Source organism: Miniopterus natalensis, chromosome 12, assembly GCF_054644295.1.
Source record: "Miniopterus natalensis isolate mMinNat1 chromosome 12, mMinNat1.hap1, whole genome shotgun sequence".
NCBI classification, from domain to species: Eukaryota; Metazoa; Chordata; class Mammalia; order Chiroptera; family Miniopteridae; genus Miniopterus; species Miniopterus natalensis.
In genome coordinates this window covers 50,139,622-50,167,042 of record NC_142092.1, presented here as the reverse complement: position 1 = coordinate 50,167,042, position 27,421 = coordinate 50,139,622, and the positions used below count along the sequence as shown (strand labels likewise).

The window sequence follows — 27,421 nt, the reverse complement described above, 5'->3', positions numbered from 1 at the left end:
GGATTTGGTGTTATCCTCAGGACCTAAAACAGAGCCTGGCACATAGTAAGCACTCCATAGCTATTGTTTGTTTTTCAGAGAGTGGAAGGGAGAGAGAAAAAAACATCGATGTGAAAGAGACACATGGATTGGTTGCCTCCCAAACGTGCTCCAGTCGGGGCCAGGGATCGAGCCTGCAGCCAAGTTACATGACCTTGGTCGGAATTGTATCTGGGACCCTTAAGTCCGTGGGCCGAAGCTCTAACCACTGAGCCACACCAGCCAGGGCCATAGCTAATGAAAGGAATGAATGCCACTTCCCTTTCTTTTCTGAGATATCAGAGCCTTGGGTATTTCTCTGCCTTTGACCAATACCTTCTCTAATACAAGTGATTACTATACAGCTAACTGAACACAGCCTCAGAGTGCGCAGAGGATAAGGCAATGGGGAGATATGCCCTGGCCAGTTCTGCTCAGTGTTGGAGCACTGGCCTGAGCACTGCTGGGTTGCAGGTTCTTCAATCCCAGCCCGGGTCGGGCGTACAGGAGGTAACCAATTGATGCGTCTCTCACATCGATGTTTCTCTCTCTCTCGCCCCTCCCTCTTTTCTACACTCTAAAAAAATGGAAAAAATATCCTTCCTTGGGTGAGATTTAACAAAATAATAATACTAATAAAATAAGTGGTTTAAAAACGAGAGAGAGACAGCTGGAGGTCTGGAAAGGGGAATCTGGGGTTATTTGGGTTGGCTTTGTGGGCAATAAGAATGAAGGCTTAAAGGAGGGGACCCATACAGCCAGCACTTGCCCCTCCTGCACCCACACAACTGAAGGTGATGATTTGCTTTTGAGCCCAGCTCCCCTTCTGGACCAGCCAGCCTGAAGCAGAGATGGTTGTATTTGCTCTTTGTATCCCTCCAATGGGCTTGACACAGGGCCTGGCTCAAAAATGTCCGCTGTCAGGGAGGGGAAGTAGATGAGAGCCAGGTCTGGAGACCACTCCTGTCCCACCTCACCCAACATACCCAACAGTACAATTCAGAAGCAAGGCAATTCAGAGTTCAGAGAATGGCACTTTATTTTAAGACTTGATTTTTTTGCCATGATTTTCTACAAATTCTTCCATGATCGTATCGTCTTCTTCAATAGTGACCAGGACCTTCTTGCCCACCAGACTAAAGATGTCTTCAGGAGGGTATCCTTTGGGCTCACCCACCTTCACAGTGAGCATGTCCAATGTTAGAATGGTGCCTTCTGGAATTTTCACTTTGGCCACCACAGACTTGCCCAGCTGTGGATAAAATTAAGATTCAGTGCTAGTGTCACAAAAGTAACTAGTGCAAGTTATACTCAAGGTACCTGTTCAGTCTTCACAAGGTACCTTGGGAACAGGGACTCTGTTGTCCCACTCAGTACCTAGGGCAGTCTCTCACACATGCCAGGGACTCAGCCAGTGTGGTGTGAACTCAGATTCAGAGGAGAGGCCTTCACAATAAAATGCAAAGGAAAAGGCTTGGGTTATGTCAGTCAACTGGTCCAAACCCAGCCGTGGCTCAGTTTCTCTGTAAAATGGGAAATAATAGTGCCTCTATCTTTTGTTAGACAACGGTAAGGATCTATGATAATATATATAATCTACCTGGGACATAGAATGCTCTTGATAAATGAAAATTATGTAATTTACTTCTGTCATCATTTAGTTCAATATCTCATTTTAAACATGGGTAAACTGAGGCCCACAGAGGGTAGGCAACTCGGTTAAGGTTGCAAGGAGCTGGGATGAGAACCTAGGATTCCTCATTCCTGGTCCACTGTTCTCAAGGGACATATATCCCTTATGGCCACACTGCTAGGTAAAACAGGCATATAGAGGTCTCACAAGATGATGTGTGACTGCTCCTCAGGGGACAGGAAAGGAGGCCTAGGACAGGGCAGATAGGACAGGCAGGCGAGCAGAATGAAGGGTACTTGAGGCCCATGACCAGCATTTCTATGTCTTGTCCACAGTGCTGCTAAACAAACTATTACTCTATCCTCTATGTAAGGGCCAAGGAATCAATTCTGGAATTTAGTACCAGGACAAATATCTATCAATGAACAATATCAGATTATGCATGTATGTCACTGTTTGCTCAGGGAACCAGACTTAGAACCAAATTAAGCACTCAGTTCTCATTCTGGCTTCTGGTACAATTCTCTCCTTTTCCTCTATCAGGCAGTTTGTTTCTTTTTACCATTATTGTAATTTCCCAGTGTCTATATATCTTTAATTTGAGGGAAGTGAGTAGGGCCCCACTAAAATAAAAGATGACAACACTCCCCATGCATGCCTGGTGGTCGATATTTGCCTTCGCCCAGATGGCCGGCAGCAGATTAGGAGTGTTTGCACTCCTGGCAGCCCTGAGACATCTGGCTCTATGACTCAGAGGCCAAGAGAGGCCTAGGCCATGGCTTCCAAGAAGCCCAGATTGTCAGTGTACCAGGCAGTGCTCCTTGGCCTCACCATCCTCTCTGCCTGAAGGCCAATGATACACAGCTCAAACTGCTCCTGGGGGAATATTTGCATCATCCCTCCTTACTGCCCATGACAACCTGCCACCCCCATCCACCCAGTGCCTCCCCTGAGTAGGGATGTCTCAACATATCACAGGCCCTGTCCCACTGCCTCATGGAACCCCTCTACCTGAATGTTTCTCAAGGCTTACTTACTCCAAGGGACCCCAGACTGGACCTGCCTTAGTGCCTCATGAGGCCCTGGCCACCACCACTACCCCTTACATCTCCTGAAGTCTAGAGCTCTGGGGCCAAAGACTTCAGAGACTTAGTGAGAAATTATAACATGGTCCTAGGCAGCAGGAACTGCTGAAGTTCACTTAAGTAGTATGTTTCTCCGGCTGCTAACATGAGCCCAGCGAGACTCAGAGGGTTGGAGTGGCATTCCTTTATCATCCCATTGACTTGGGCTCAGGCTGGGTAGGTCCTGACTCTTCCTGGCAGGTAAGCCCCCCTTGGCCCTCTCGAACAGTAGAGCCCAGCAGGGGGGAGGAACCCACCTTCTCGTTGCAGGCCATTTCACAGGGCAGCAGCTGCTTGGTCGGGGAGCCCATGGCCCTCTCCACGAGGCGCACAGACCGCACCAGCTCGGCCAGCTCTCCAGGCTCCAGGGAGGCCGAATGGTCACTGCCCTTCCAGGTCTTGTCCAAAGTTATATGACGCTCCAAAATCTTGGCCCCCAGAGCCACAGCGGCCACAGATATGGCTATGCCTGTTTCATGCCCAGAATACCCTATGGGGATGTCAGGAAAGAGCTTCTGATATTCCTGTAAAATAGAAAAAGGAAAAAAGGTTAAATATTGTGGTACCTCATGCATATATTCCAGAGTCAGGCAGACCTGGGTTAGAGTCCCAGTTTAGCAGCTCACTATTTGTGCAATTATGGACAAGACGCCCAGAGAGCCTACCCTCACTGGGGGTAATAATAGCTGTTGAGGGTGCCATAAATGCATGAAAAGCACTCAGCACACTGTAGATGCTCAAAAAATAATGGTATTGTTATCAAGAATGCATTTTAAGAACGTTTCACACCTCAAAAACCACCAGGAATAACAGAGCTATAAGTGGATGCCTAAACTCATTTAAAAAGCACCTGTCACACTGAATTAGCCTGAGCTGCTAAATATCACAAATACCATCAATAATATATATATCGCCCAATCTTAAAACAATCCTTTGGTGGAAATCCTAAATAATTAATCTGTGATCTAGAATTCACTGAATGCAACAAAAGGCATTCTAGTCGAGTGAGTCCTGTCAGTGAGGGTGACCAGGAAGCTTAAGTACAGTAGAAAGACCCAGATGGGTTTAATAAAGACAGAACAGCTGAGTGGCAAAGGCTTGAAAGCCAGGCTTTAAGGGTGCGTGATGGACAAGGGATGCAGGTTGCTGGGTCAGGGAATTCAAACTGCTGTAATATGGTGGGCTGGGCCTGAGACAGGAAGGCTGGCAACTTATCATTTGGGGCCCTGGTATCAAGAGAACAGACAGAATGACTGCACCTTGGTTTTGGAAGGGAAAGGGGGGCCATGCTACACAGAGAAAGAAAATCAAGGACATTATTTGGAGTCACATACACTAAATTGTTGATTATGGTAATTTCTTTTACACGGGATTAAGAGAATATTCACGTTCTATGTTCTATAACTCAAAACTGTTTTGAGTTTTTAAAAAGCATGTTTAAATTTAAAAAATAACAGCATTCAGAGATGGTTAGAAATAAAGACTATCAACTGGGAGGGACAAAAAGTTTAGGTAAAAAGACCATGTCAGTTTTCAAAAAAGGTTAATTTTTTTTAAACGAGGTATGAAGACTATAGCAACATGTACAAAAGTTTACACTCTCATGAAAAAAAAAGTCAAATACTATATTCAAAGGAAAATGCAAAAGAAAAATTGGTCAATTGCAATATCACTATTACATGTGTGTATATATATTTAGAATTGCACTAATATTACTCTAATGTTCTGTATAATAAATACGCATACACACATTTCTAATTAAGTTTCAGGGCTTATAGAGTTGGCCCAAGACAGTAAGGGACAAAGGATTCTAGTCCCAGCTTTGCCACCCCGCTGCTATGAGATCTCAGGCAAGTAAGTCCTTTCCCTTTGGGACTAGACCTCGCCATCTGTAAACTGATTGAGTTGGAGTGGACAAAATCCTGGGAGAGAAAAAGCTACCTCAAGGTTGTCACTGTAAACAGTTTGAGCCTCAGGGATGTTCAGAATTACAGGTAGAAAATTAACAGCTGGCAAATAACACAGAGTAGGAAAAGCCAGAAGTTTCAAGAAGGGCACCTATAGCCCGGCTGGGCGTGGCTCAGCGGTTGAGCGTCGACCTGGGATCCAGGCGATTGGGGTTCGATTCCTGGTCAGGGCACATGCCCGGGTTGCGGGCTCGGTCAGTGAGTCTCTCATCATTGATGTTTCTCTCTCTCTCTCTCCCCCTCTCCTTTCCTCTTAAAAAAAAAAAAGGGGGGGGGCACCTATAACTCAATCTGAAGAAAAACAAAAAGATATTTGTATACCAATGTTCCTAACAGCATTATTCATAATATCCAAATGGTGGAAACATCCAAAATGTACATCAATGGGTGGACAAACACAATGTGGTACACACATACAATGGAGCATTATTCAGCCTTAAAAAGGAATGAAACACCGACACATACTGCAACATGGATGGACCTTGAAGACATCATGCTAAGTGAACCAAGATGACACAAAAGGACAAATACTACTATTCCACTTATATGAAGTACCTTTAGAAGTCCAATTCACAGACAGAAAGAAGAATGGTGGTTGCCAGGTGCTAGGGGAGGGGAAATGGGCAGTTAGTGTTTAATGGGTTTAGTTTCAGTTTGAGAAGATGAAGTTCTGGAGATGGATGGAGGAGATGGTAGCACAACAGTGTGAATGTACTAAATACCACGGAACCGTATACCCACAAATGGTTAAAATGATAAGCCTTTTATTTCACCACGCACACACACAAGACAACGCACTAATGAGCCAGCAATTCACAGAAGAGGGACCTCTAATGGCTAAGAAACATGGGTAAAGAAAATGTATATAGACAATTATGAGGACTTAAAATTTTGCAATGGGTGAAATTAAGATTGGTTTTAAGAAAGTTTAATTTATAATCACCCTCTTTAGAATGCATCTGCTTCCTTAGCTACACGTTGGTTTCTAATTCGATTCTATAACAGCAAGATTTGTCAAAGGAGACTCAAATTACGAAGCATGTCAACATTGGTTAGAATTTCAGTGGTCAAAAAGGTGTCATCTTCCCCACAGTAAATGGCCCAAGAAAAGCCATTCTGCAGTAGCCCAAGGAGACGGTGGCCCTCCCTCTGCTCACCGAGATGACGCGCAGGTTGACGTCCTCAGGCAGGAGCGGGTATGCGCTGGTGCACTGCAGGAAGCAGAAATTGGGGTTGAGGGGCTTCACGATCTGATAGACTTGCTTCATGGTGTCCATCGACTGCATCCCGCTGGAGATCACCATTGGGCGGCCTGAGTGACCCAATACCAACACCATCGTCACTTTCTTTCTAGGGGTTCAGATTCTCCCTCAAGCACACCCCAACTGTTGGTCTCCTCAGGCAACTGAACTTCACAAATATCTCTCAAATACTCTGCCAGCCACTGTGGAGGAACAGAGGTGAGCTTGGTGGGTTCCTGTCCTCGACCATGGGCAATGCACACTCCCGTCATCCCCCCACATTATAGTTTAGAAAAGTGAACTGGATTAAGGAGTCAGAGCAATTTCACACTCCTCAGAGAAAGACGAGCATCTCACTGGATGAAGAGGCTGCAGTGTGTGGGCGGGTAACCCCAGACCCCAGATTCAAGAGCATGAATGAGTGTGAGGCGCAGCCTGCCACTCCCTGGCTATGTGGTCTCAGATGCCTTGGCTATGACATAGAATAAGGCATCATAATCACAAGACCTGCTTCAGTCCTAGGTTGTGAGAATCAAATGAGATCACTCATATTGTAAACTCCTCCTTACAAACTATAACATGCATATATTAGATATTATAAAATACCTACAGAATATTTCTCAGAGCTTCCTCTAAGACAGTGCTGTATCCTCAATTTTGAATAATTTCTTATAAATTAAAAATAATTTTTAATTAAATCCTTATAACAACTGTGTCACCCTTAACTTCTTCCCTTTCAAGTCAGCACATGAAAAAGTGGATGTGCAGACTGAAAAGAGTTTTCTGAAGTCTAACTTACTCCTTTAGCTGCCACTAGAGGAGTTACAACGCGGTTTGGACTCCCTCAGATTGTACAACAAAGATTAAACACTCACCTTTTTTGGCTGTTTTTTCCAGATAAGGAAAATTGTTAGTGTCCCCAGATCCAACTTTGAAAAATGGAACATTCAGCTCATGCAGAAACTCAACTGCCATCTACAAAAATCAAAGAAGGAGCTCTTTTCACCATTGTTCAAAAACACTGCTCTCAAGACAGGCAAGGAGCCACATAGGAACAGAAAACCCCTCCTTTTACCAGCAAGAGGGACTCTCTCAACAACTTGAAAGCAGGCGAAGATTTGTTATCAGTCATTTCATTCAACTTCAAACATTCTTTCATTCATAGCCACCCATCCATTTGTCCAACAAACATTGCACGCCGGCCTGGCTGGCTACAGAATCCGGAAAAGAAGCAGACCCCTGGCCAGCTTTTCTTCCCCAGGGGCACAGGGCCCAGTGAACAAATTCAAAGGGTCATGACCTAATCTTGACCCAGAAAACCAGGCAATGAGAAAATGAATGTCTCTCAAAGACCTTACCCTTTAGCGCAGGACCAAAAAGCTGGGAAAAGAGGCCATTTCAATCCTTGCCAAAGTGGAAAAAATGGAGCATTTGATGGCCCGGCCCTAGTGATATGCAGCTGGCAGGGCCTATCACCCCAAGCCCTTTCAGACCTCAAACCATGCCGCTCAGGATAAACCTGTCGCTTTTTTTTTTTGACACATCACTGCTTGAAAACATCCCCTGTTCTAGGGCCTTTCACCATCCTTATCTGGGATTCATCAGTAAAACTCAGGAGATTGGCAAGTGTAGCAAATGTTTGATGAAGGAGTCAGAAGACCAATAAGTTTTAAGAGTAAAATCTCAGTTTGCTATCAAATTACAAGAACCTCCAAACTACCTTCTTTAAAAAAAATCCTCACTCAAGGATATGTTTATTGATTTTAGAGAGAGGAAGGGAGAGAGAAAAACACTGATCCGTTGCTTCCCCTATGCTCCCTGACTAGGGATCGAACCCGCAACCTAGGTATGTGCCCTGACTGGGAATCGAATCCACAACCTTTTGGTGTATGGGATGATGCTCTAACTAACTGAGCGACCCACCCATGGCCAAAATTACCTTTTATTACTATTTATTTTATTTATTTATTACTATTTAAAAAAAATTGAAGTTGGAGCCCGGCTGGTGTTGGTCAGTGGTTGAACGCTGACCCAGGTCACAAGTTAAATTCCTGGTCAGGGCACAGTCCTGGGTTGTGGGCTCAATCACCAGTAGAGGGTGTGCAGGAGGCAGCAGATCAACATTTCTCTCTCATTGATGTTTCTATCCCTCTCCCTTTCTCTCCCTAAAAATCAATTAAAAATATTTTTTAAAAATTAAAGTTGGAAATCAGAAGTGGGGAGAATCAATGTAGGGGAATGTTTCGAAATATCTAAGTTCTGTCTGTCCTCAAATACTGCCTGAGTTTCAAAGCAAGTTTGGAAGACTTGATGAGCTAGGTCAGCGCTTCTCATGCTCTAACTTGGGTACGTGAATCTCCCAGGGATCTTATTAAAATGAAATGCAAACTGTCAGTCTAGGGTGAGGTCTGAGAGTCTGCATTTCTTTTTTTCTTCCTTTTTTAATGTTTTTATTGACTTCAGAAAGAGGAAGGGAGAAGGAGAGAGATATAGAAGCATCAATGATGAGAGAGAGCGATTGATCAGCTGCCTCCTGCACCCCCCCCCCCCCACTAGGGATAGAGCCTAAAACCCAGGCATGTGACCCAACCACAAACTGAACCACAATCTCCTGGTTCATGGGTGGATGCTCAACCACTGAGACACACCAGCCAGGCTGCATTTCTACTAAATTCCTGGGTAATGCCAAGGCTGGTGCTCTGTGAACCATACTCTGAGTAGCAAGGAGCTAGGTCACCACACCTGAAAATCCAAAGGGCACAGGAGTGGTGAGGAACAGTATGGAAAGGTCATTCTCCCAGCAAGCTCTTCAATCAATCCACTGACGCCTGAGCTTCCGTCCATCTTCCCAGTGGGTGATGCGCTACTCCAATCGCAGTAGCTGCGTTCAGAAAATAACCTTCCTCACAGGTAAGTCCTCTAATAATGTACCGGTTAGAGCTGCTGGAGGGCCATACAAATGGCTAACCAGCCAGTGACCAGTTCAGAGAGTCTGCAACCCCCTGCGTCCAAGAGGCACTGTCCAGCGCGGCCCAAGTACCATTTACCTCCAAGTGCGCTAAGCCACCTTTGCTGCAGTTCTTGCTGCCTCCTCCCTTCTACTCTATTTCTTCCGCATCTCTCTCCTTCCCGTATTTTTCTAGCTCACTCTCTCCTGTTTATGTCTCACACTGTTAGCTAGCCCTCAAATGGAACTGAAAAACATTATTTTTTAATTTTTATTCTTTTTAAACATGTCTTTATTGATTGGAGGGAGAGAGATAGAGACATCGATGAGAGAAACATCATCTATCGGCTGCCTCCTGCACGCCCCCCTACTGAGGATCGAGCCCGCAACCCGGGCATGTGCCCTGACTGGGAATCGAACCTCCATCTCCTGGATCCTAGGTCGATGCTCAACTGCTGAGCCACGCCCACCAGGCTGAAAAACATTCTTTAATATGTTTATTGAACAAAGTCAAATTTTTCCATGCCTCTCACTCTATCTGGCAGATGAAGAGAGAGTGTTTTCTGCTTTCAGAGGGAAAGCCCTATGCTGTTTTCTTCTATCTAATGTTCAACTTGTGAGAAAGTGGCTTATGATGAAAAAATCCCCAAGAGTATAAAAAGATGGATGAGGTCACTCAGGAAAGGTGCAGAGCAAGCAGGGGAAAGGAGGGGCGAAATGCAGAAAAAAAAACACTTCATAAAAGCTCATCTGTGGAGGCTGTAAAATTTACAAGTTTATAGTGAGAGAAAAATGGGCCAATTCTGTCAAAGGGATAGGCAGGCCTCGTTTTGCAGGCCTCCTGGGGAATCATCCCCACCTAGTGGCCGTTCAGAAAACTGCGATTTCAGATTGATCTTTGCAAAGGGTGCCAACTTCAGCTACTGAGAAGCCTTCCATCCCTGTTCACCAGCCTCCTCAGGCTGTATCGGTGCCAGTGGCCCCCTGCTCTCTGTGGACTCCTTGGCATCCCCCAGCCCTACCCATCCAGCTGCCTGTCCCCTTTCCATCTAGGGGTGCAATGCAACAGGCAGCCTCACAAATTCTCCCTCCCTCCCACCCACAGTAAATGCCTTTTGGAGTTGGCCTGGAAAAAACTCAGCCAGTGTGATGCACCCTGGGCATCCAACTGGGTTAAATGCACAGAAAAGAGTCCCACTGGCAACCGAGTTTGGGTGAAATGCTGTACTGGCAGAGCTCCCTCTTAAAGGGTCCCTTCATTTGAGGGGAGGGGATTTGCTGATTCTAATTAATTAATTAAAGAGGACTGACAATGTGTGCCCAGAACCCACTTTCCATATCACATCCTGTGAGAAACTTTGGGGCCCACTGATCTAACAGGTAACAGAAGAGAGCAGCTGGAATTTTTCTAAAGCCCCTACCACTCCCCTTAACTTGGGGATCCTGTAGTAAAGAAGCCCACGGTGATGAGTTGGAGAGCTGCCCAGGGTGAGGAATGATGAGGGGGGAAGCACGGAACTCAAAAAAGGCTGGGCTCGCTCTCAGCCAAGTGGCCTGAGTGCACCAGGACTTGGGCAGGAGGCACCCTGCTTGGCTGAGGAAAGGGAGGAAGAAAGAGAGCACCGAGGAGGCACACTGGGAGGGCAGGGCAGCTCGGGAGGATGGGTCATTTGTGTGTGAGGGGCCACCTCTATGGTCATGGCCGCCACTGGCTTTTTTTTTTTTTTTTTTTAATCTTTATTGATTTCAGAGAGAGAAAGGAAGAGGGAGAGAGAGAGATAGAAACATCAATGATGAGAGAGTCATTGATCGGCTGCCTCCTGCACGCCCCCCACTGGAGATCGAGCCCGCAACCAGGGCATGTGCCCTGACCAGGAATTGAACCACGATCTCCTGGATCCTAAGTCAATGCTCAACCGCTGAGCCATGCCTGCAGGGCTGCCACTGGCTTTTTGACTAGAACTCTCCACTTAGACCACAGGCACCGCTCCTTTCAGCAGAGATGCACATGCCTCTGTGCAGTTTTGACCAGGTGCCCCGATAGTTTACCTGGCTTAATGAAATTCTGCCACACCTTAACCTTTCTTCAGCACATAAGAACGCCCTAGGGCAGCACGCAGAGGGGAGAAAACAGACACTCAGTGACTGTCTACGGTCCATAAGGAAGTTAGGATGTATAAATACCTAGAGCCACATGCTAGGTAAACACGAAACAAGGGACCAGCCCACTTCCAACGGCCAGGTAGACAGGACATGCTGGTTCCGAAATGGGGCCTGGCCGGCAAAGCAAATTAACTCTTGTAAAGGCTCTTAAGAATGCACTTTCCCTCATTGCCTGTGCCCAGGTTGGTCAGGAGACCAGTTGGGAACAAATGGCATTCCAAGGACAAAGGAGCCTCCCTGCAAAGATGGTGTGAAGCAGAAAAACTCCAAAGGGTTGTAAGTAACAGAACAACTATCATTCAGTGGACTCAGGCCTTGCACTGGCCTTCCACCCACAGGCTTATCTCACGGAATCCTCACCCCGGCCCTGTGGAGTGGGCATTTTTATTATCCCACATTTATAGATGGGGCATCTTCAGCTCCAAGCGGTTACATGATGAGCCCAGGCCCACACAGGTAGTGTCAGTGCCAGGACCTGAGCTCAGTGTGGCTGCAGAACAGAGTTCTACACATTAAACAGAAGCTTCCTGGGAAACAAAAAGGCTGCAGGCTGAGAGGCAGCCCCCAACTCCCAACACCCAGGCTCCTCTGCATCTCCCAATTGCTCCTGCATCTCACCTTGAAGCCACCTGGAAGCAAGCAAACGTGACTTTTCCTAAGCAGCCTCAGATGCAAGGAGGTGCCCTCTCTCCTTCTGTCCAATCCAGATGCTCAGGTGTCTGGAAACATGCATTGAGCAGGGAAGTCCTCATTCCAGGTGTGTCACCTTAGTGAGGACTTTTCTGGTCCTACAGTGACTCAGGACATCAGAGCTGGGAGAGCCCTCGGACAGCAGCTTGTTCACACAAAGAGAGCAAGGAGGCTCAGAGCAGAGAATGGACTGGCCAAGCTCACACTGAGATGATCTCAGAGTAGATCAGGGCAAGAACCCAGATGTCCCAACCCTCAGCCCAGCTTGCTTTCCTCAACTGTAGCTAACATCTGCTTACGAGATGGGTTCAGGTACTAGCCCACTTTACAGTTGAAGAAACCAAACGCAAAGAGGTTACATAACCTCCGCATGACACACCAGCAATGACAGGCAGAACCATATTCAAACTCAAAATCTGATCCGGGAGTCCACGCACGTAACCAGCAGGCCACACTGCCAAGGTGTACACCATGCAGCACGGGGCCCCAAATGCTTTGGGGTTTACACTCTTAAAAACTACTAAGGATACTAGAGAGCTTTTGTTTATGTAGGTGCTATCTATTCAAATGTACTGAATTAAAATTAAAACTACAGAATTTTGTGTTCTTTAAATTTTAAATTTTTTGAGAGAATAGCTTCCTATGCAGCTGTAAGAAATAACAAAGATCGTATGTCCACTTCCCCCAGTTCCCCCAGTGGTAACATCTCACTAAAATATAATGCAATCTCATAACCAGGAGAGTGACACTGAGGGTCAGTTCACTAATCTCCTTTAGATTTCACCATTTTTACATGTTCTCATCTGAGTGTGCATGTATTAGATTCTGTGTAATTTTACCGCATGCACAGACTCATACGACCACCACCAGTCACAACAGAGCTATGCCATCACTACAAGGTTCCTCTTGTTACCCCTTCATAGCCTCATCCACCTTCCTTCCTCCCCCTCCCTAACTCCTGTTCCCCACCTCCTAGTTCTGTTATTTCAAGAATATTATATAACAGAACGATACACCATGCAACCTTCTGAGACTGGCTTTTTTACTCAGCATAATATCTTTGAGATCCATCCAAGCTGTTGCATGTATCAGTAGTTTGTTTCTGTTTAATGCTGAGTAGCATTCTGTGGTGTGGATGTACTAGTTTGTTTTAACAATCCATCTGCTAAAGAATGTTTGGGTTGTTCTAGTTTGGGGTTACTACAAATAAAGTTGTTATGGACACTCAGGTTTTTGTGTGAACACACTGTAGCACGTATCAGTTCTTCATTTGTTTTGGGATAAATTACCAGATGACAACTGGTAGGTCACATGATAAACATGTCTAGTTTTATAAGAAACTACGAGTACACTCTAAGGGGGTAAATTACATGGTATATGAATTACATCTTACTAAAGTTGTGTTTCAAAAAAGAAAAAACTGCCATATTATTTTCTAGAGCATTCTACATTCCCACCAGCAACATATAAGTGATCCATTTTCTCTGAACCCTTTCCACAGTTTGGAGTCATCGCCACTTTTTATTTTAGCCATATTAGTAGTTTTGTAGTGATATCACACTGTGCTTTATAACTGAGAAATTTTTAAATCACAAGCGAAAAAGAAAAAGTAGATAAATTAGACATCATCAAAATTAAAGATGTTTGTACTTCAAAGGACACCATCAAGAAAGTAAAAATACAACCCACAAAATGGGGGAAAATTTTGCAAATATTGTAGGAACTTGTATCTAGACTATATAAAGACAAATAACCCAATTTAAACATTGGCAAAGGATTTGAACAGACATTCCTTGAAGAAGACAAACCAGTGGCCAATAAGCACATGATGTTCAATACCATGAGCCATCAGGGAAATGCAAATCAAAACCACAAAGTCAGACGACAAATGTTGGTGAGGATGTGGAGAAATTAGAACTCTTATACCTGCTGGTGGAAATGTAAACTGGTACAGTCACTTTGGAAAACAGCCTGGCAGTTCCTCAAAATAGTTAAATATAGAGTTAACAAATATATACCCAAAAGAAATAAAAACATGTCCATACAAAACCTGTACATGAAAGTTTATAACAGCATTATTCATACAAGCCAAAAAGTGAGAACCATCCAAATGTCCATCGACTGATAACTGGATAAACAAAATGTAGTATATCCAAAAAACTGAATATAATTTAGCAATAAAAAAGGAATGAAGTGCTGATACATGCTACAACATGGATGAACCTTAAAAACATGATGCTAAGTGAAAAAAGCCAGACACAAAAGACTACATGTTGCCTGATTCTATGTATACGCATTATCCAGAACAGGCAAAATTATTTATAAAGACGGAAAGTAGGTTAGTGGTTGCCTAGGGCTGGGAGAATTGGGGGGGTGGTGGTGGAAGAGGAATGATTGCTGACACACAGTTTTTCCTTTGGGGGTGATAAAAATGTTCTAAAACTGATTGTGGTGATGGTCACAACTCTGTGAATATACCAGGAACTTTAATTGTGTATTTTAATTGGGTGAATTGTATGGTATGTCAATAAAGCTGTTATTTAAAAAAACACACATATAGCGCACAGCTGCTGCCAAAGAAATGATCTCATCACACATTACATAGCCTCTAGAAAACATTACTATACACTGTGAGAAAATGACAGTGAAAAAGGCAAATAACATTTGAGTACCATGAAAATAGTTTTGACCTCATGGACCTTCTTAAAGGTCGCCCCAGGGGTTCCTGGACCATACTTTGAGAACTCCCATACTCTTTGGTTTGTTATTTTTTATTTTGGTTTGTTACTGTTGTTTTTAGCTGTCACTCCCTGCAGTGCAATTCCCAAATGACATGTCTTCCATTTCTCCTTGCTCTGGACTCAATGCTAAGGTATGGTCAGGCTTTAGGAAAACTGTCCTGGGGAAAGGTGGGGAAGAAAAAGGGGGAAGCCCAAAGGCTCTGCTGAGCTCTGGGAAGCCGCACACACACCTGGCCTGACACCTAGGTGGCAGCTGAGCGACCACAGAAAGCACACTGCACCACACTTCAGATCTGCCTTTAAGACTTCTTTCCTAGTTGTGCAATATTATACAAACTTCTCAGCCCCTCCGAACCTCCATATTTCTTCATCTGTAAAATGGGGCACAATAGGGGTAAAATACCTTACTGTATGTGAAAATGCTTTGTAAACTATGACGTATAGTTCAAAAGTAGGAAATATGATTGTTAAATGCACCAACAGACCTGAAGAATGTCATGCTTATGAATGCTGTTAATTAAGGAATGAATTTGGGCTACAGAACTGAAGCCTAGACATGGCAAGTTTCCCAGAGGCCTAGGTTCTCTGCCCCCTTTTTTAAAAATACCAACGGCTAGGCTAGACTTAAGTTTTTTGGGACTCAATTTACAGACGTATTTTGGGGTGGCAGAAAGGGTCAGAGGCCTAGAGAATGAACCAGAGTCACTTCAAATGTTCTGGTTGACTAAAAGAATCCTGACTGTTTCAAGAGCTATACAAGTGTTCTTAGGTTTCATCTAATAATCCATTTCTGCAACATTAACTTAAGGAAACAACTCATAACACAGAAAGAAGATATTCATCTCAGCATTATTTATAAACACAAAAAACTGAAAGTAATCTACATGTCCAAAAGTAGAGAAATGGTTAGGTATGTTATAAATCCTCAAAAAATATTACACTGCTATTAAAAACTTTAAGCATAAGGTATGGGGAATTACATGTCAATTATATCTATAAAGCTGAAAATAGAAACAAGATATGGGTAAAGTTTTTGGTATAATGTTAACTGGGAAAAGCATGCACAGAACTAAATATTTATAGATATAACCATCAGGCAATAAAATTTGCATATAAAAAGACTTTGGGAATAAATATATAAAAAGAGCTGCCATACAGGGATTATGGGTCAGTTTTTCCCTCTTTTTCCTGTCTTCTAAACTTTTTGTGATATCACTTTGTTTTTTATAATTAAAATTTGTTATATTCAGAAAAAGACACATGGAATCTTGAGGAGGCAGGTCACAGAGCAGATCAAACCTGAGACCTGGCACCAGCTAGACTCTTCCAGGATGTGAGCATGAGATCCTGTATGCCACTCCCTTCTGGATGATGGCAATGCCAACGCCACCCAAATCAGCCAAAGCCATTCAGCAAGGGACGGACTCCTGTCAGAATTAAGGTTTCCTGACGCCTAATCCAGGTGGCTTTCCACTGGGGGAAACTGACCCAGCAGGGACCTCCCACAGGCTTCAGGGACACTGATGCCAGTGTGGCTGCCCCCTGCTCCCAGGGACAACTTGTTTTGAAAACTATGGTACGCTTCCCACAAACTCTCACTGGGCCTCACTTCCTTCTGGCCTCCTGTTTAGTTGGGCATTTATCTGGTTAATGCTATGGAGAGCTCTATGTCCAGAAAACACAAAAAAGTCTAAAGTGAGCAAGGGCTGGAGCTGGCTGTAAGCCAAAAGCCACCAGGCTGCCTGCTGTCCCCGGGGACTGCTAAAGTAGCAAATGACAGAGTGGCAGAGGGCTCACCTCATCCATGCCAGAGGCAGTGAAGAAGATGCCAACCTCCTCGGCATATCTCTGCAGTTCCTTGTACTGGGCATGGCTGAATTCCAGGTGGCGCTTGTGCTCCCCGTATGTCTTCCCCCAGGAATGCTTCGAAGTATATGGCCTCTCCAAGGCTTTCCGATTAAACTTGTACTCCAGCTCACTCTTCTGAAACTTGGCACAGTCAGCCCCACACTCCTGCAACATACATCAGGGCTCTTTTCAATAACCTGTCATGGATTCTCAGAGAGAAATGTTGGGGCAATTGCTATGACATCATCTTTAAAAACAATGTCAACTGACAGAAGTGGTTAAGAACCCCCAGAGAGGAACAGGAGAAGCAAAAGTCTCAGAGGAAGAAAAGGTTGGGGATGGGGCTTCCCCCTACTTTTTTCCCCTTAAAATGAAAAAGGCAGGAGGCCCTTTTATGGTTTTGTTTTGTGTTATAATATTAAAAGTAATTCATCAAACAGTACAGGAAGATTTTAAGTTGTGCAACTCAGTAGAAGACAGTAAAATGAGCACTGGACCAGAGTTTGGGAGAGAAAAATTTAGAACCTCACCCTAACTCTTGGATAAGTTACATCCTGTTTCTGGACTCAGTTTCTCCATCTAAATCAAAAACTGCTTTGGGCTAGCTCCAGGGCATGTAACTGTTCTGAGGAGCCCCTTATGGGGGCCGGAAATAAGGGAACCACTCTGCTTTTAGGTGTTTTGCTCTTGTGCTGAAAAGCATGACATCTTGTTTGACCAAGAGGTTCTGGGGCAAAAAGCAAACAAAATGTAGAAATGCCCCACCCTTATTGAACAAAAGCTATAATATGAAAGCTGGACTGTCTGGTATAATTCTATTGCCAGTCAGTATCTAACCTCTCAAAATTAATTTTAAAAACCACTCAACAGAAATATTAAGGAAAACCCTCTAAAGAGTTAGCTTACTGACATTTCTGTAGACACAGAGGTATTCATTGCTGTTGAAAACCTTGGCTCCAGAAATGTCTGTGCTAAGAGTGCTGCTCCCACTCCTGGAAAAATCACAAGACAGCACAGTCAGGAGATGACACTGGAAAGAAGTTCAAAGAACATTAGAACTGAAAGTGACGTAGGGCAACACAGTTCCCCTTTGTCTAGATGAAGATCCCAAGGCCCAGAGTGACCGGACCGAAGTTGCTTAATGAGTCTCCGGCAGGCCTGGCCAGATCACTTTCCTCAAGGCTAGAGACCATGTGTGTCCCGGCTCAGAACCGGAACATGGATCCCTGCCACGCCCAGGCCTCCAGCGAGCTAATGAGGAGTCTTCACCAAGTGTCACTTAGGCTCCCTTTGCTTCTCACATCTATCTCAAGAAGTAGACTTTCACTCAAGAAGTTAAAAGGCTTGTCTCTATCTGCACAACCTTCCCTTTACAGGAAGATAATAAAAGTGACTTAGCAGAAACTATATTCCACATGACAGCAGTGATACCGGAACAGGTTCCTCTTATTTTATCAGCTTCTTTCCTAAAAATGAATGATTTCCTTATCAGTTTATGGAATGCTATGATAAGCTCTAGGTTCAGAAAACATAGTAACTGTCTGTTTTACTATAAGGCTGATAGTTTCTTCGTCCAAAGTTTTATTGCCTCTCTACTGGCAAAAAACAAGCAGCAGAACTCCAGGATGAGCCAAGATGTGACACTCCATTTGCATCAAAATTGGAAAGCTAAAAGTATATTCAATTAGCAAATCCTTAATTATAATAAATTTATACTATGTAATTATAATAAAATAAAAATAATTGAACAAACTCAATCTTTAATGTTGCAAGCACATTCATTATATGAGCAAGCTAGCCTTTGTACATTACACACTCTGGGTCACTAACTTGAAAATGTGATTCCATTTGGCAACTAAGACCAAAAAAAATCTTAAAATATAAGGATTTTAAAGAATTCCATTGCTTTAAATTCAAAAACACATACATATTGTAAAACAAGTGAAGCCGAAGCCTAGAGAGGAAAAGTCACCTGCCCAAGATTATTCAGCTAGTAAATGTTATCTTGATGCTAGTCCAGTACTTTCTACTATAATGCAGCCTCAACCTCTTCATTCTCCTCCCCCTGGAGAACTATCTTTCAAAAGTAAAAGATAAAAGGAGAAAAAACAATGTTTCTGTGTGTTCAATATCTCCAGGTATTTTTACAACTTCAGCATTCAGAGGTTATACCTCAGAAAAACAGGTTGTCCCTTAAATTAAGGGCAGGAATTTCAGGCTTCCGGTCAAGATGGCAGCGTAGGTAAATGCGGAACTCGCATCCTCCTGCAACCACATCAAAATTACAACTAAACTACAGAACCACCATCATTCGAACTGCCTGAAATCTAGCTGAATGGAAGTCCTACAACTAAGGATTTCAAGAAGAAGCCACATCAAGACTGGTAAGAGGGCTGGAGACTCAGGATGGGCTGGTCCCACAACCACATGTGGTACATAAAAATCGGGAGGGATCTTGAGGAGCAAGGGGTCCCAGCCCCACACCAGGCGCTGCAGCCCAGGGTTCCAGTGCACGGGAAATAAGTCCCCATAACTTCTGGCTATAAAACCCAGCAGGGATTGTAGCTGCTGGAGTCCCAGGCAGTTCCTCTTAAAAGTCCAGTGCACAGACTTAGTAGGACTCACTCCCTCTAAGCTCCAGCACTGGAGTAGCAGCTTGAAAGGCACTAGGGACATATGGGGAGGAACTAAAATGTGTGACATCAGGGTAAGAGCTAAAGGGCAGCTTTCTCCCAGAAAGAAGTACAACAGAGGCCATTGTTCCTTTTCTGAGCCCTTCCCCCACAGAGCCAGCAGGCTGGCACCATATCTGAGTCTCCATCAACCTGGTTATCACTGTTTGCCCTTCCCTGGTCATTCCCTGAGATCCTGTCTCACCCAACTTGCAGGCCCACTCAAGCTGTTTCCAGTGGCTTTTCCATATGAATGGCATATTTTGGCTCATGCTTTGGATTTTCCTAAAATCTCTCAAACAAGCAGCATCTGGACTCTGCATGCCCAAAGAAGCACATACCAAGACACATCATAATTAAAATGCAAAAGGTTAAAGACAAAGAGAATCATAAAAGCAGTTAGTAACCTAACCTATAAGGGAACTCCCATAAGACTAAGACTATCAGTTGATTTCTCCAGAGAAACTCTGCAGGTCAGAAGGGAGTGGCAAGAAATATTCAAAGTAATGAAAAGCAAGGACCTAAAACCAAGATTACTCTACCCAGCACACTTATCATTTAGAATCAAAGGACACATAAAGAGCTTTCCAAACAGGAAAAAGATAAAGGAGTTCATCATCACCAATCCACTATTACATGAAATGTTAAAGGGTCTTCTTTAAGAAGAAGAAAAAAGATAAAAAATATAAACAAAAAAATGGTAATAAATACCTATGAACAATAAAATGATAATAGATACCCATCTATGAACAATTGAATCTATAAAACAAAATAAACAAACAAGTAGAACAGAAACAGACCCAGAGACAGAGAATATTTTGACAGTTGCCAGATGGGAGGGGCGTTGGTGGGATGGGTGAAAAGGTTGAAGGGATTAAGAAGTACAAATTGGTTGTTACAGAACAGTCATGGGGATATAAACTACAGCATAGGGAATACAGTCAATAATATTCTAATAGCTATGTATGGTGTCAGATGGGTACGAGATTTATTGGGATGATCATTTAATAAATTATATAATCTCTAATCACTGGGGTGTACACCTGAAACTAATAAAATATTGTATGTCAACCGTAACTGAAAAATAAAAAATAATTTCAATCAAAAAAAAGAAAAAGAAAAGGAATTTCCCCTAGAAACAGTGTTACAGTATAAAAGCTGCAGCCTGGTAGCTAGGAGCAGAGCTCAGAAATTCATTATTCACTAGCTGTATGCGTGTGACTTATCTTTACTGAGCCTTTAAAATGAGACCAACAACATCCACACCACTATGTTGTAAGAATTAAATGAGATGGTACATTTAAAGCACTTAGCCCAGTTTCTAATACGTAAGCACTCAAAAATGTTAGCAACTGTTACTCTTTAAAAATATTTTTATAATTCAGTAGGCTTCCATAAAAGCAGAGTTAGTCATGAAGGAGTAGATAAAACCTAATCATGAACACTGACAGTTATTTGAAAGGGATATTTTCTGAGAAATGCATTGTTAGGTGATTTTGTCATTGTGTGAACAGCACTGAGTGCACTGACACAAATCTAGATGGTGCAGCCTACTACACACCTAGGCTATATCCTAGAGTCTATTGCTCCTAGGCTACAAACCTGTACAGTATATTATTGTACAAAACAACATGAGATTAAATCAAGTACAAAAGAAAATGATACAATTAAGACACGGTAAGGAGATCTATGAGGCTGCTGCCATAACATGGAATACTGTTATACAGCAAACTTTTGTTTTAATGTAAGTAGTAAATACACACACCAGAAACATAATCATTTATAATCATTACCAAGTTTTATGTACTGTACATAACTGTATGTACTATAGTTGACCCTTGAACAACATGGGTTTAAACTATGTGGGTCCACTTATATGTGATTTTTCAATAAATACACAAGTATTTATTGTATCCCTAGGTTTTGCATCCATGATTCAACCAATCCACACACGCAGCAGGGTGACTGTATGCATTGTTCTTCCATTTTATATAAGGGACTTGAACATCCAGGATTTTGGTATCAGCTGGGGATCCTGGAACCAATCCCCTGTGCATACAGAAGCTTTTGGGAAGTCGTTATATGCAGATTTTCGACTGTGCAGGAAAGTGAGGATGCATGCCCTTAACCCCCACATTGTTCAAGGGTCAACTACTTTTGTACAGCTGGCAGTGCAGTAGGTTTGTTTACACCAGCATGACCACAAATATTTAGGTAATGCACTGAGCTATGACATTAAGGCAGCTATGATGTCATTACGTGATAGGAACTTTTCAGCTCCATTATCTTAAAGGACCACCATTGTACATGCCGTCAGTTGTTATGCGGAGCATGACTGTACTGTATCCTATGTGCCAAATACTGTGCTATGAGCTTTACGAGTTATCTCTTTTGATCCTTACAACTCTCAAGCCTGGTTTTCAAATGAGGCCCTGAGGCCCACAGAGATTAAGTATCTAGCCCACATTCACATAGCTGGTAAATGGTGGAGCAGGATTTGAACTCGAAGTCTTGGCATTTTAACTATTTCACATTCCAAACACAAGGAATGGCAGGCGAGAGAGACCACAGCAACTTCCAGAAACTTCCAAATATTCCTGGAAGTAATTCAATGTCACTGGAAGATGTCAGAGATAAAAAATAATAGGAAGGAAAGGGCCAGGTCATCAAGGTCTTTTTTTTTTTTTTTTTTTTTGTCATTGAGGTCTTGAAGACTACATTAAAGGTGAGGAAAGAGTGAAGATAAGTAAAAATAAAATGGAGTCATTTTAACCAAGCTGCTAAATTATTAACATTATGAAGGTTGAGGCATGAGGAAATTATCTTAACCTCCCTGGTAACTTAAAATGTTGAACTTCCCAGTCCTGTATCATCAATACCTAGAGATACATTGGCTGGTTGTATGTCAATGCCCAAGCATACATCAGACACGACTATTCCCTAAAGGGCTTAGGACATGACCAGACTACCTGGCATCCATCATCCAGACCACCTGACATCCAACTGACAAGCATCTTGGACCAACTAAGAGTGCAGAATTGATTAGTCTCAAGGATGTGACTTCACTATAAGAACTCGTAACTTTTCTTTCTTCTTCAGAACACTTCTGAGTTTTTGCCTAATCGTGTTTCCAAACTCTAAGACCCTTAAATAAATCTTTGTCGTTTATTTCTAGCCTCCTGAGTCGTTTTGAATACGTTGGACAAAGTGTTCCAACTATCCAAGGACAGCGGGGAGCCACTGACGGTGTCAGCAGGGGTACGACCTGATCCAATCTGTGTTTTTTAGAAAGACCATCGGCCACCAGGAGGGGGCGAGGGAGTCGGGTTAGGGGGATAGGGTGCAGCAGGGATTGAGAGGATACGAAAGATTTAGAAATGGACCTGGCTCGCCGCGTTCCAGGCCCGAGGAGGGGCACGAGGCAGAGGAGGGTGGGCCCGGCGCCCTGCGACCCCGCCCCTCCCGGAGCCCCGCCCAGGCCGGCCCGCCCCAGGCCCACCCTTCCGGGCACCCCTCCCCTCTGCGCGCTCCCCTCACCTTGGCCACGCGGATCATGCGCTTGGCCACGTCCAGGTCGCCCTGGTGGTTCTGGCCGATCTCGGCAATGATGAAGCACGGGTGCTGCCCGCCCACCCAGCGCCCGGGGCACAGCTCCAGCTCCAGCGGCATCGCTGCGCCCCGCGCTCGCGCCGCTCCACCCGCTCGGTCCGGCTGCCGCGGCCTCCGAGCCCCACCGTCCGCCGCCCGGGCGGCCCACACGTAGACCCCGCCACGTCAGCCCGCGCCCGCGGCGCAGCCAATCCCGGGGTCCCGCCAGCCAATCGGAGCAGGGGGCGGGGCTACCCGCTAGGCGGGCGGTGCCGCGGGCGAGGAAGCCGGGCGCCTTCGGGTGGGCGGGGCGTTTGGCTCCCGGCTGGGAAGCGCGGTTCTCGGTGGTCGCAGGGTCCCTACGCGTACGGTGACCCAACATTCTGGGAAGGAGGCTGCTGGCTGCCTTCGCGGGGCGTAGTCTAGGTCCAGCTCCCAAGGGCGTGGGGAGAGAGCCTGTCCCACGGGGTCATGGAAAGCGGATTCTGGATTTAGAATTACAGTGCTGGTTAGAGCCAGTCCCTGCTACTAACCAGTTCTTGATCATGAATGCGTTAGTCTTTTGTGAGATGTCTAGAAAACTCTGATCACAGTTCTTGGCCTGTAGTAAGCTTTCTGTAAGTGGTAGCTTTCATATTATGTGAGAGGCAACAGGTTCAAAAAGTCCCACTGACTTGTCCAAAGTCATTCAGAAAGCCAGAATGGAGCTGGGACCAGGCCCCTGCGCTGCTTCCCAGCCTAGGGACCCAACTCTGTTGGGCTGCAGGCAAACTTGAGAAACGAGAGCCAGTTTAAAAAAACACAAAATATTGATTCCCATTTTGACTTAACAGAACTGATGAGCAAAGTAACAAAAATAACAGAAAGGAGAGGAAGCAGCATCTCTGGGTGGAAGGTAAGAAGATTTTGGACACATTGGTATAAATATGCAGGTGAAACTGTCCACCAGGCAGGAGGAAAGTCAGGTCTAAAGCTCAGAGTAGAGGTCTGGGTAGGAGAGAGATCTGGGAGCCATCCTGAGTGAGGAAAGACCAAGGATGGGCTAGATGCTGAAGGAGAGAATGTGCAGAGATGAGCAATGTGGAGGAATGAGCCCTGTGCAGCTACCCTGGAAAGAATGGAGAAAGGGACCAGAAACAGGTGACACTGTGTCCTGAGGAGGAGAGACTCACAGGGTCAAAGGCCAGAACGGTCCAGGAGAATGGGGAGCAAGAACTTGGGAGGACTTGGGAGAAAGAGGCCACTGTTCACAGCAGATCTGGTGGCCAAGGGGAGGGGAGGAAACAAAAGGGGTGGAAATAAACCTTTTCTTGAGAAAGTTCATTTATTAAAAGCAGATGGAAAATGGATCCTGGGCTAGAGGGGGTCCCAGAGTTGAGAGGTTCTAAGTGCATGTTTGGAGGCCAGGAGGAAGTAACCAAAGGAAAGAAGATTGCAAGAGTTCATTCATCCATGATATGTGGGTGTGCTAGACTATGGCATGTGCTTTATGTCTCTCAAGTCTAAATGGCCTTTCTCACTTGGCTGAGCCTGATCAACAGACCCTGGTTACAGAGAAAATGAAATCCAACAATAAAGTAACTCAGTCACTTTGGGCTAAAGAAACCATTATGGTTTTGTTTAATTTGTGAATAAGTGGAAATTACGTTTAAAGGGAAGAAAGGAGAGATTGTTTTAAAATAGCTATTCCACAAAAGCAAGTTAGGCTGATGTTGTGATTAAATAAGCTTTCAGTAAATTAAGGTAGTGCCACTTTATCTTACTATAATAAAGAGGAAAGGATGCAATTTTCATTCCACTCCTGTTCTTTTTAAAGATCCTGGTAACTTCTGTTGCTTTTTCTGCTTGGGTAAGGAATCAATGTTCAATCTGTTGAAATGGATGAGAGCACGTGGGAAGATCTTTAAAACAAATTAAAACCAATGAGGGATTTTTTCTGTTATTGGCCTAAGAAGCAAGGAAGAACTTAGCTTTGGAGAAACTAGTGTACCCAGAGTACTGGGTCATGGAAATCAAAGTAGAAGATGGGGGCCCAGTTCTCAGACCTGAGACCCTAGGGTCTGGGACCCCAGTGGCCAGACTGACTGTGCTAAGTCCCTCCTGAAGTTGGCTCCTGCAAAACTTCCTCCAACCTAGGACTCCTGCCTAATTTCCTGCCACTCTGTCCCCTAAAAGGATCATGTGCTCTCACCTCCAGGCTTTGGTGCAGACTGTTTCCTGAGCCTGCACGCTTCCCACTCCTCCACCCCCACCATACTGAGTCATGCTTGGCCACCTTCTGCAGGTCCTTCAGCCTAGAAGTCACTTCCTCTCAGAACTTTCTCTAATCTCACCAAAAACTTTCTCTGGCTGCCATAGGACATTCTTCTTCACCCAGTTATTACCCTTTATGGTAACTGTCTCTTCTCGTTTGTAGTTCCCTCTAGACTATGAGCTTCTTTGATTCAGGAACCATCTGGAGCACCTATTCAGCACTAAGTCCAGAGCAAAGACCTAGCAATATAATGGTGAATAAGAGACCAGGCCTCTGCCCTTTATGTTGCTAAGAGCCTTATGTTGTAACTGTGTCCTACAGGGCCAGGAGCTCCTTAAGAGCAGGGTCTGAACTGTTTCCTACTGTATCTTCAGCACCAAGCACAGGATTTCTTAACACTTAGTAGGTACCAATAAACATTTTCTGAACGAGCAAGTACAGAAAAGATGACAATGAAGACTGAGGCATAACTGACTTCATGTTTATTCCCCGTCCACATTCAGTCTCTAGCGGAACATAACTGTTCCCTAAAGTCAGCTTTCTGGAAAATTTTTCTAAGAAGTGAAGTATGGATCTGCCCAAGCTCCCCGACCCCAGAGTGGTAGTTGCCAATATTAGAGAGTGCTCACTGTTTGCCAGACCCCTAAGCATTTCATGGTTCCAACTCTGAAACCTTAAGCTCTGTTTTCACTCTGTCCTGAAGCTCTCTGGAAACAGGGTGTTGTTAGCCAGCGTCTACTTTGCTCCCAGACTGAGGAAGAAGAAACACGTTCACTAACTTCCTCATCTGTATGGAGCCAGATGCCAGAGGACCTAAGGAGGCACACGGGGCAAAGAGCAGAAACTGGACTCATGCAGAGCTGGGTTGGAATCCAAGCCAGGCCTGCCACTTACAGGCTACGAGACTTTGGGTAAGGCACTTCACCTCTCAATCTCTCCGTTTCCACACCTGTAAAATGGGGATTACAGTGTATTTTACAAGGGGGAGGGAGGGTGTTGATTAAGAAAGAATCCCTCTCTTAAATGGCCACCTACTCCCTTCCTGTCTTGAAGCAGAAGTGCCCCCTAGTGGCAGATACACATCCTGTTTATGCTAATGTGAGACTAAAGCTAGCTCCCAGAAGACTGACTAGTGTGACTAGTAAAAGCAATATTCTAGTATTCCTATTGCAGTTTTTGGAAAATACTTCATTCACTGTCAGTCCTGGGGGTGAAGCCCTCATTTAGCCTTTTCCCAATAACTGCCACACACTCCTCTCTGGTCCTGCTACAGGTCTATCCAGTTCTACTGCACAGAGCGTAAAGCACAGCTGACATTTTCCACCAGCCCTTACCTACTCCTTGGGAAGATGCTGGGGTAACTGGGAGTAACAGCATGAGTAACTAGTACTAGTATCCCTGTTGCTGGTTAAAACTTGGAGTGTAACCCATTCAGATTTATACAGCTGGAACTCAGCACTGCAAGCTCATTTAGCTTGGGCCGCATATTTTCAGTTGAGGAACTGAAGACTCACAGAAGGAAAAGTGACTCAGGGTCATTTTCTTTTCCCTATATGCCCTCCCCAACACTGCAGACTTCATAAAGCACCTGGTCAGAGACTGAAGCTGACCTAATTGGCTCTGGGAAGAACTTCTACACTTGCTGTAATCTTGGTGGTTTTCCTGCAGAGCAACTGTTTGGCTGGCCGAAGCTTAAGTGGGCTGGTAACTTGACTCCCTTTTCAAACTGTCAACACAGTGGTATCACCAACCTCATTAAAATTGATGTCAGCACAACTTGACAGGGCTGGAGAAAAGGGAAGGTCATAGCCTAAGGGTAGAACCTTTGTGGTTCTGTCTTAGCTTTCTCTGGTGGTAGTGTAGTGTACCCCACATAGAAGTACCAGAAACGCAAAAGGATTGAAAACTGCTGTAATTATCCTCACTTGTGACGTGGGAGTCCTGGTGATAGGGTTGGGGGGGGGCATTTCTCTTATACAAGATGGTCTGTATTTCTATGAAAAGTGTCAGTCACTCTTCAGGTCCTGGATTCCCCTAGCAGGAGTGAATTCAAAATTAAGAGCACAAGTTGAAAACAGAGCCATGTAGTTTCTAGGCTAGGTCCTTTCACTATTTCACCAGTTGGGCCAGCTCTTATCCCTCTCCTGTGCCTCAGTTTCTCCATCTTTACAATGAACAATGGCTCCAACCCTTTTATTATTAAAGAACAAAAGATTTAAATGCAGTCATGGCATTCCAACATATTACACAGGGACAGAGCAGTTGATCTAGCTGGAGGGCAAGGGTATGTGTGCAAGAGAGGCTTCCACTGACCACAAAGGATTAAGTCAGGACTAGTCATCCAGCCCATTACAGCTCTCACCCAGCTTAGACATTTTATGGCTCAATTATTTGCTGCAAAAGCTGGAGGCAAACCTACTCAATGAAGGTCTCCTTCAGATGGGAGACAAGTCCAGAAAAAAGGTCTGCTCTGTGAGCTCATCAACAAAGCTTTCTTCTTCAAAAATTTAAAAATTGTCTTTAGTCAAGAACAGC

At 44.4% G+C, this 27,421-nt stretch overlaps 1 protein-coding gene across 1 annotated transcript; it reads right to left on the bottom strand.

Annotated features, from left to right (window-relative positions):
- Positions 1-1,032: 1,032 nt before the first annotated feature.
- Positions 1,033-22,744, bottom strand: NANS (N-acetylneuraminate synthase). The gene is made up of 6 exons (XM_087822779.1): positions 22,582-22,744; positions 16,322-16,537; positions 6,859-6,958; positions 5,900-6,054; positions 3,033-3,299; positions 1,033-1,270 (listed from the first exon to the last, which is right to left on the bottom strand). Exons 1-6 carry the CDS (start codon positions 22,711-22,713, stop codon positions 1,061-1,063), a joined length of 1,080 nt encoding a protein of 359 aa, XP_087678905.1. The 5' UTR covers positions 22,714-22,744; the 3' UTR covers positions 1,033-1,060.
- Between the last annotated feature and the right edge of the window lie 4,677 nt (positions 22,745-27,421).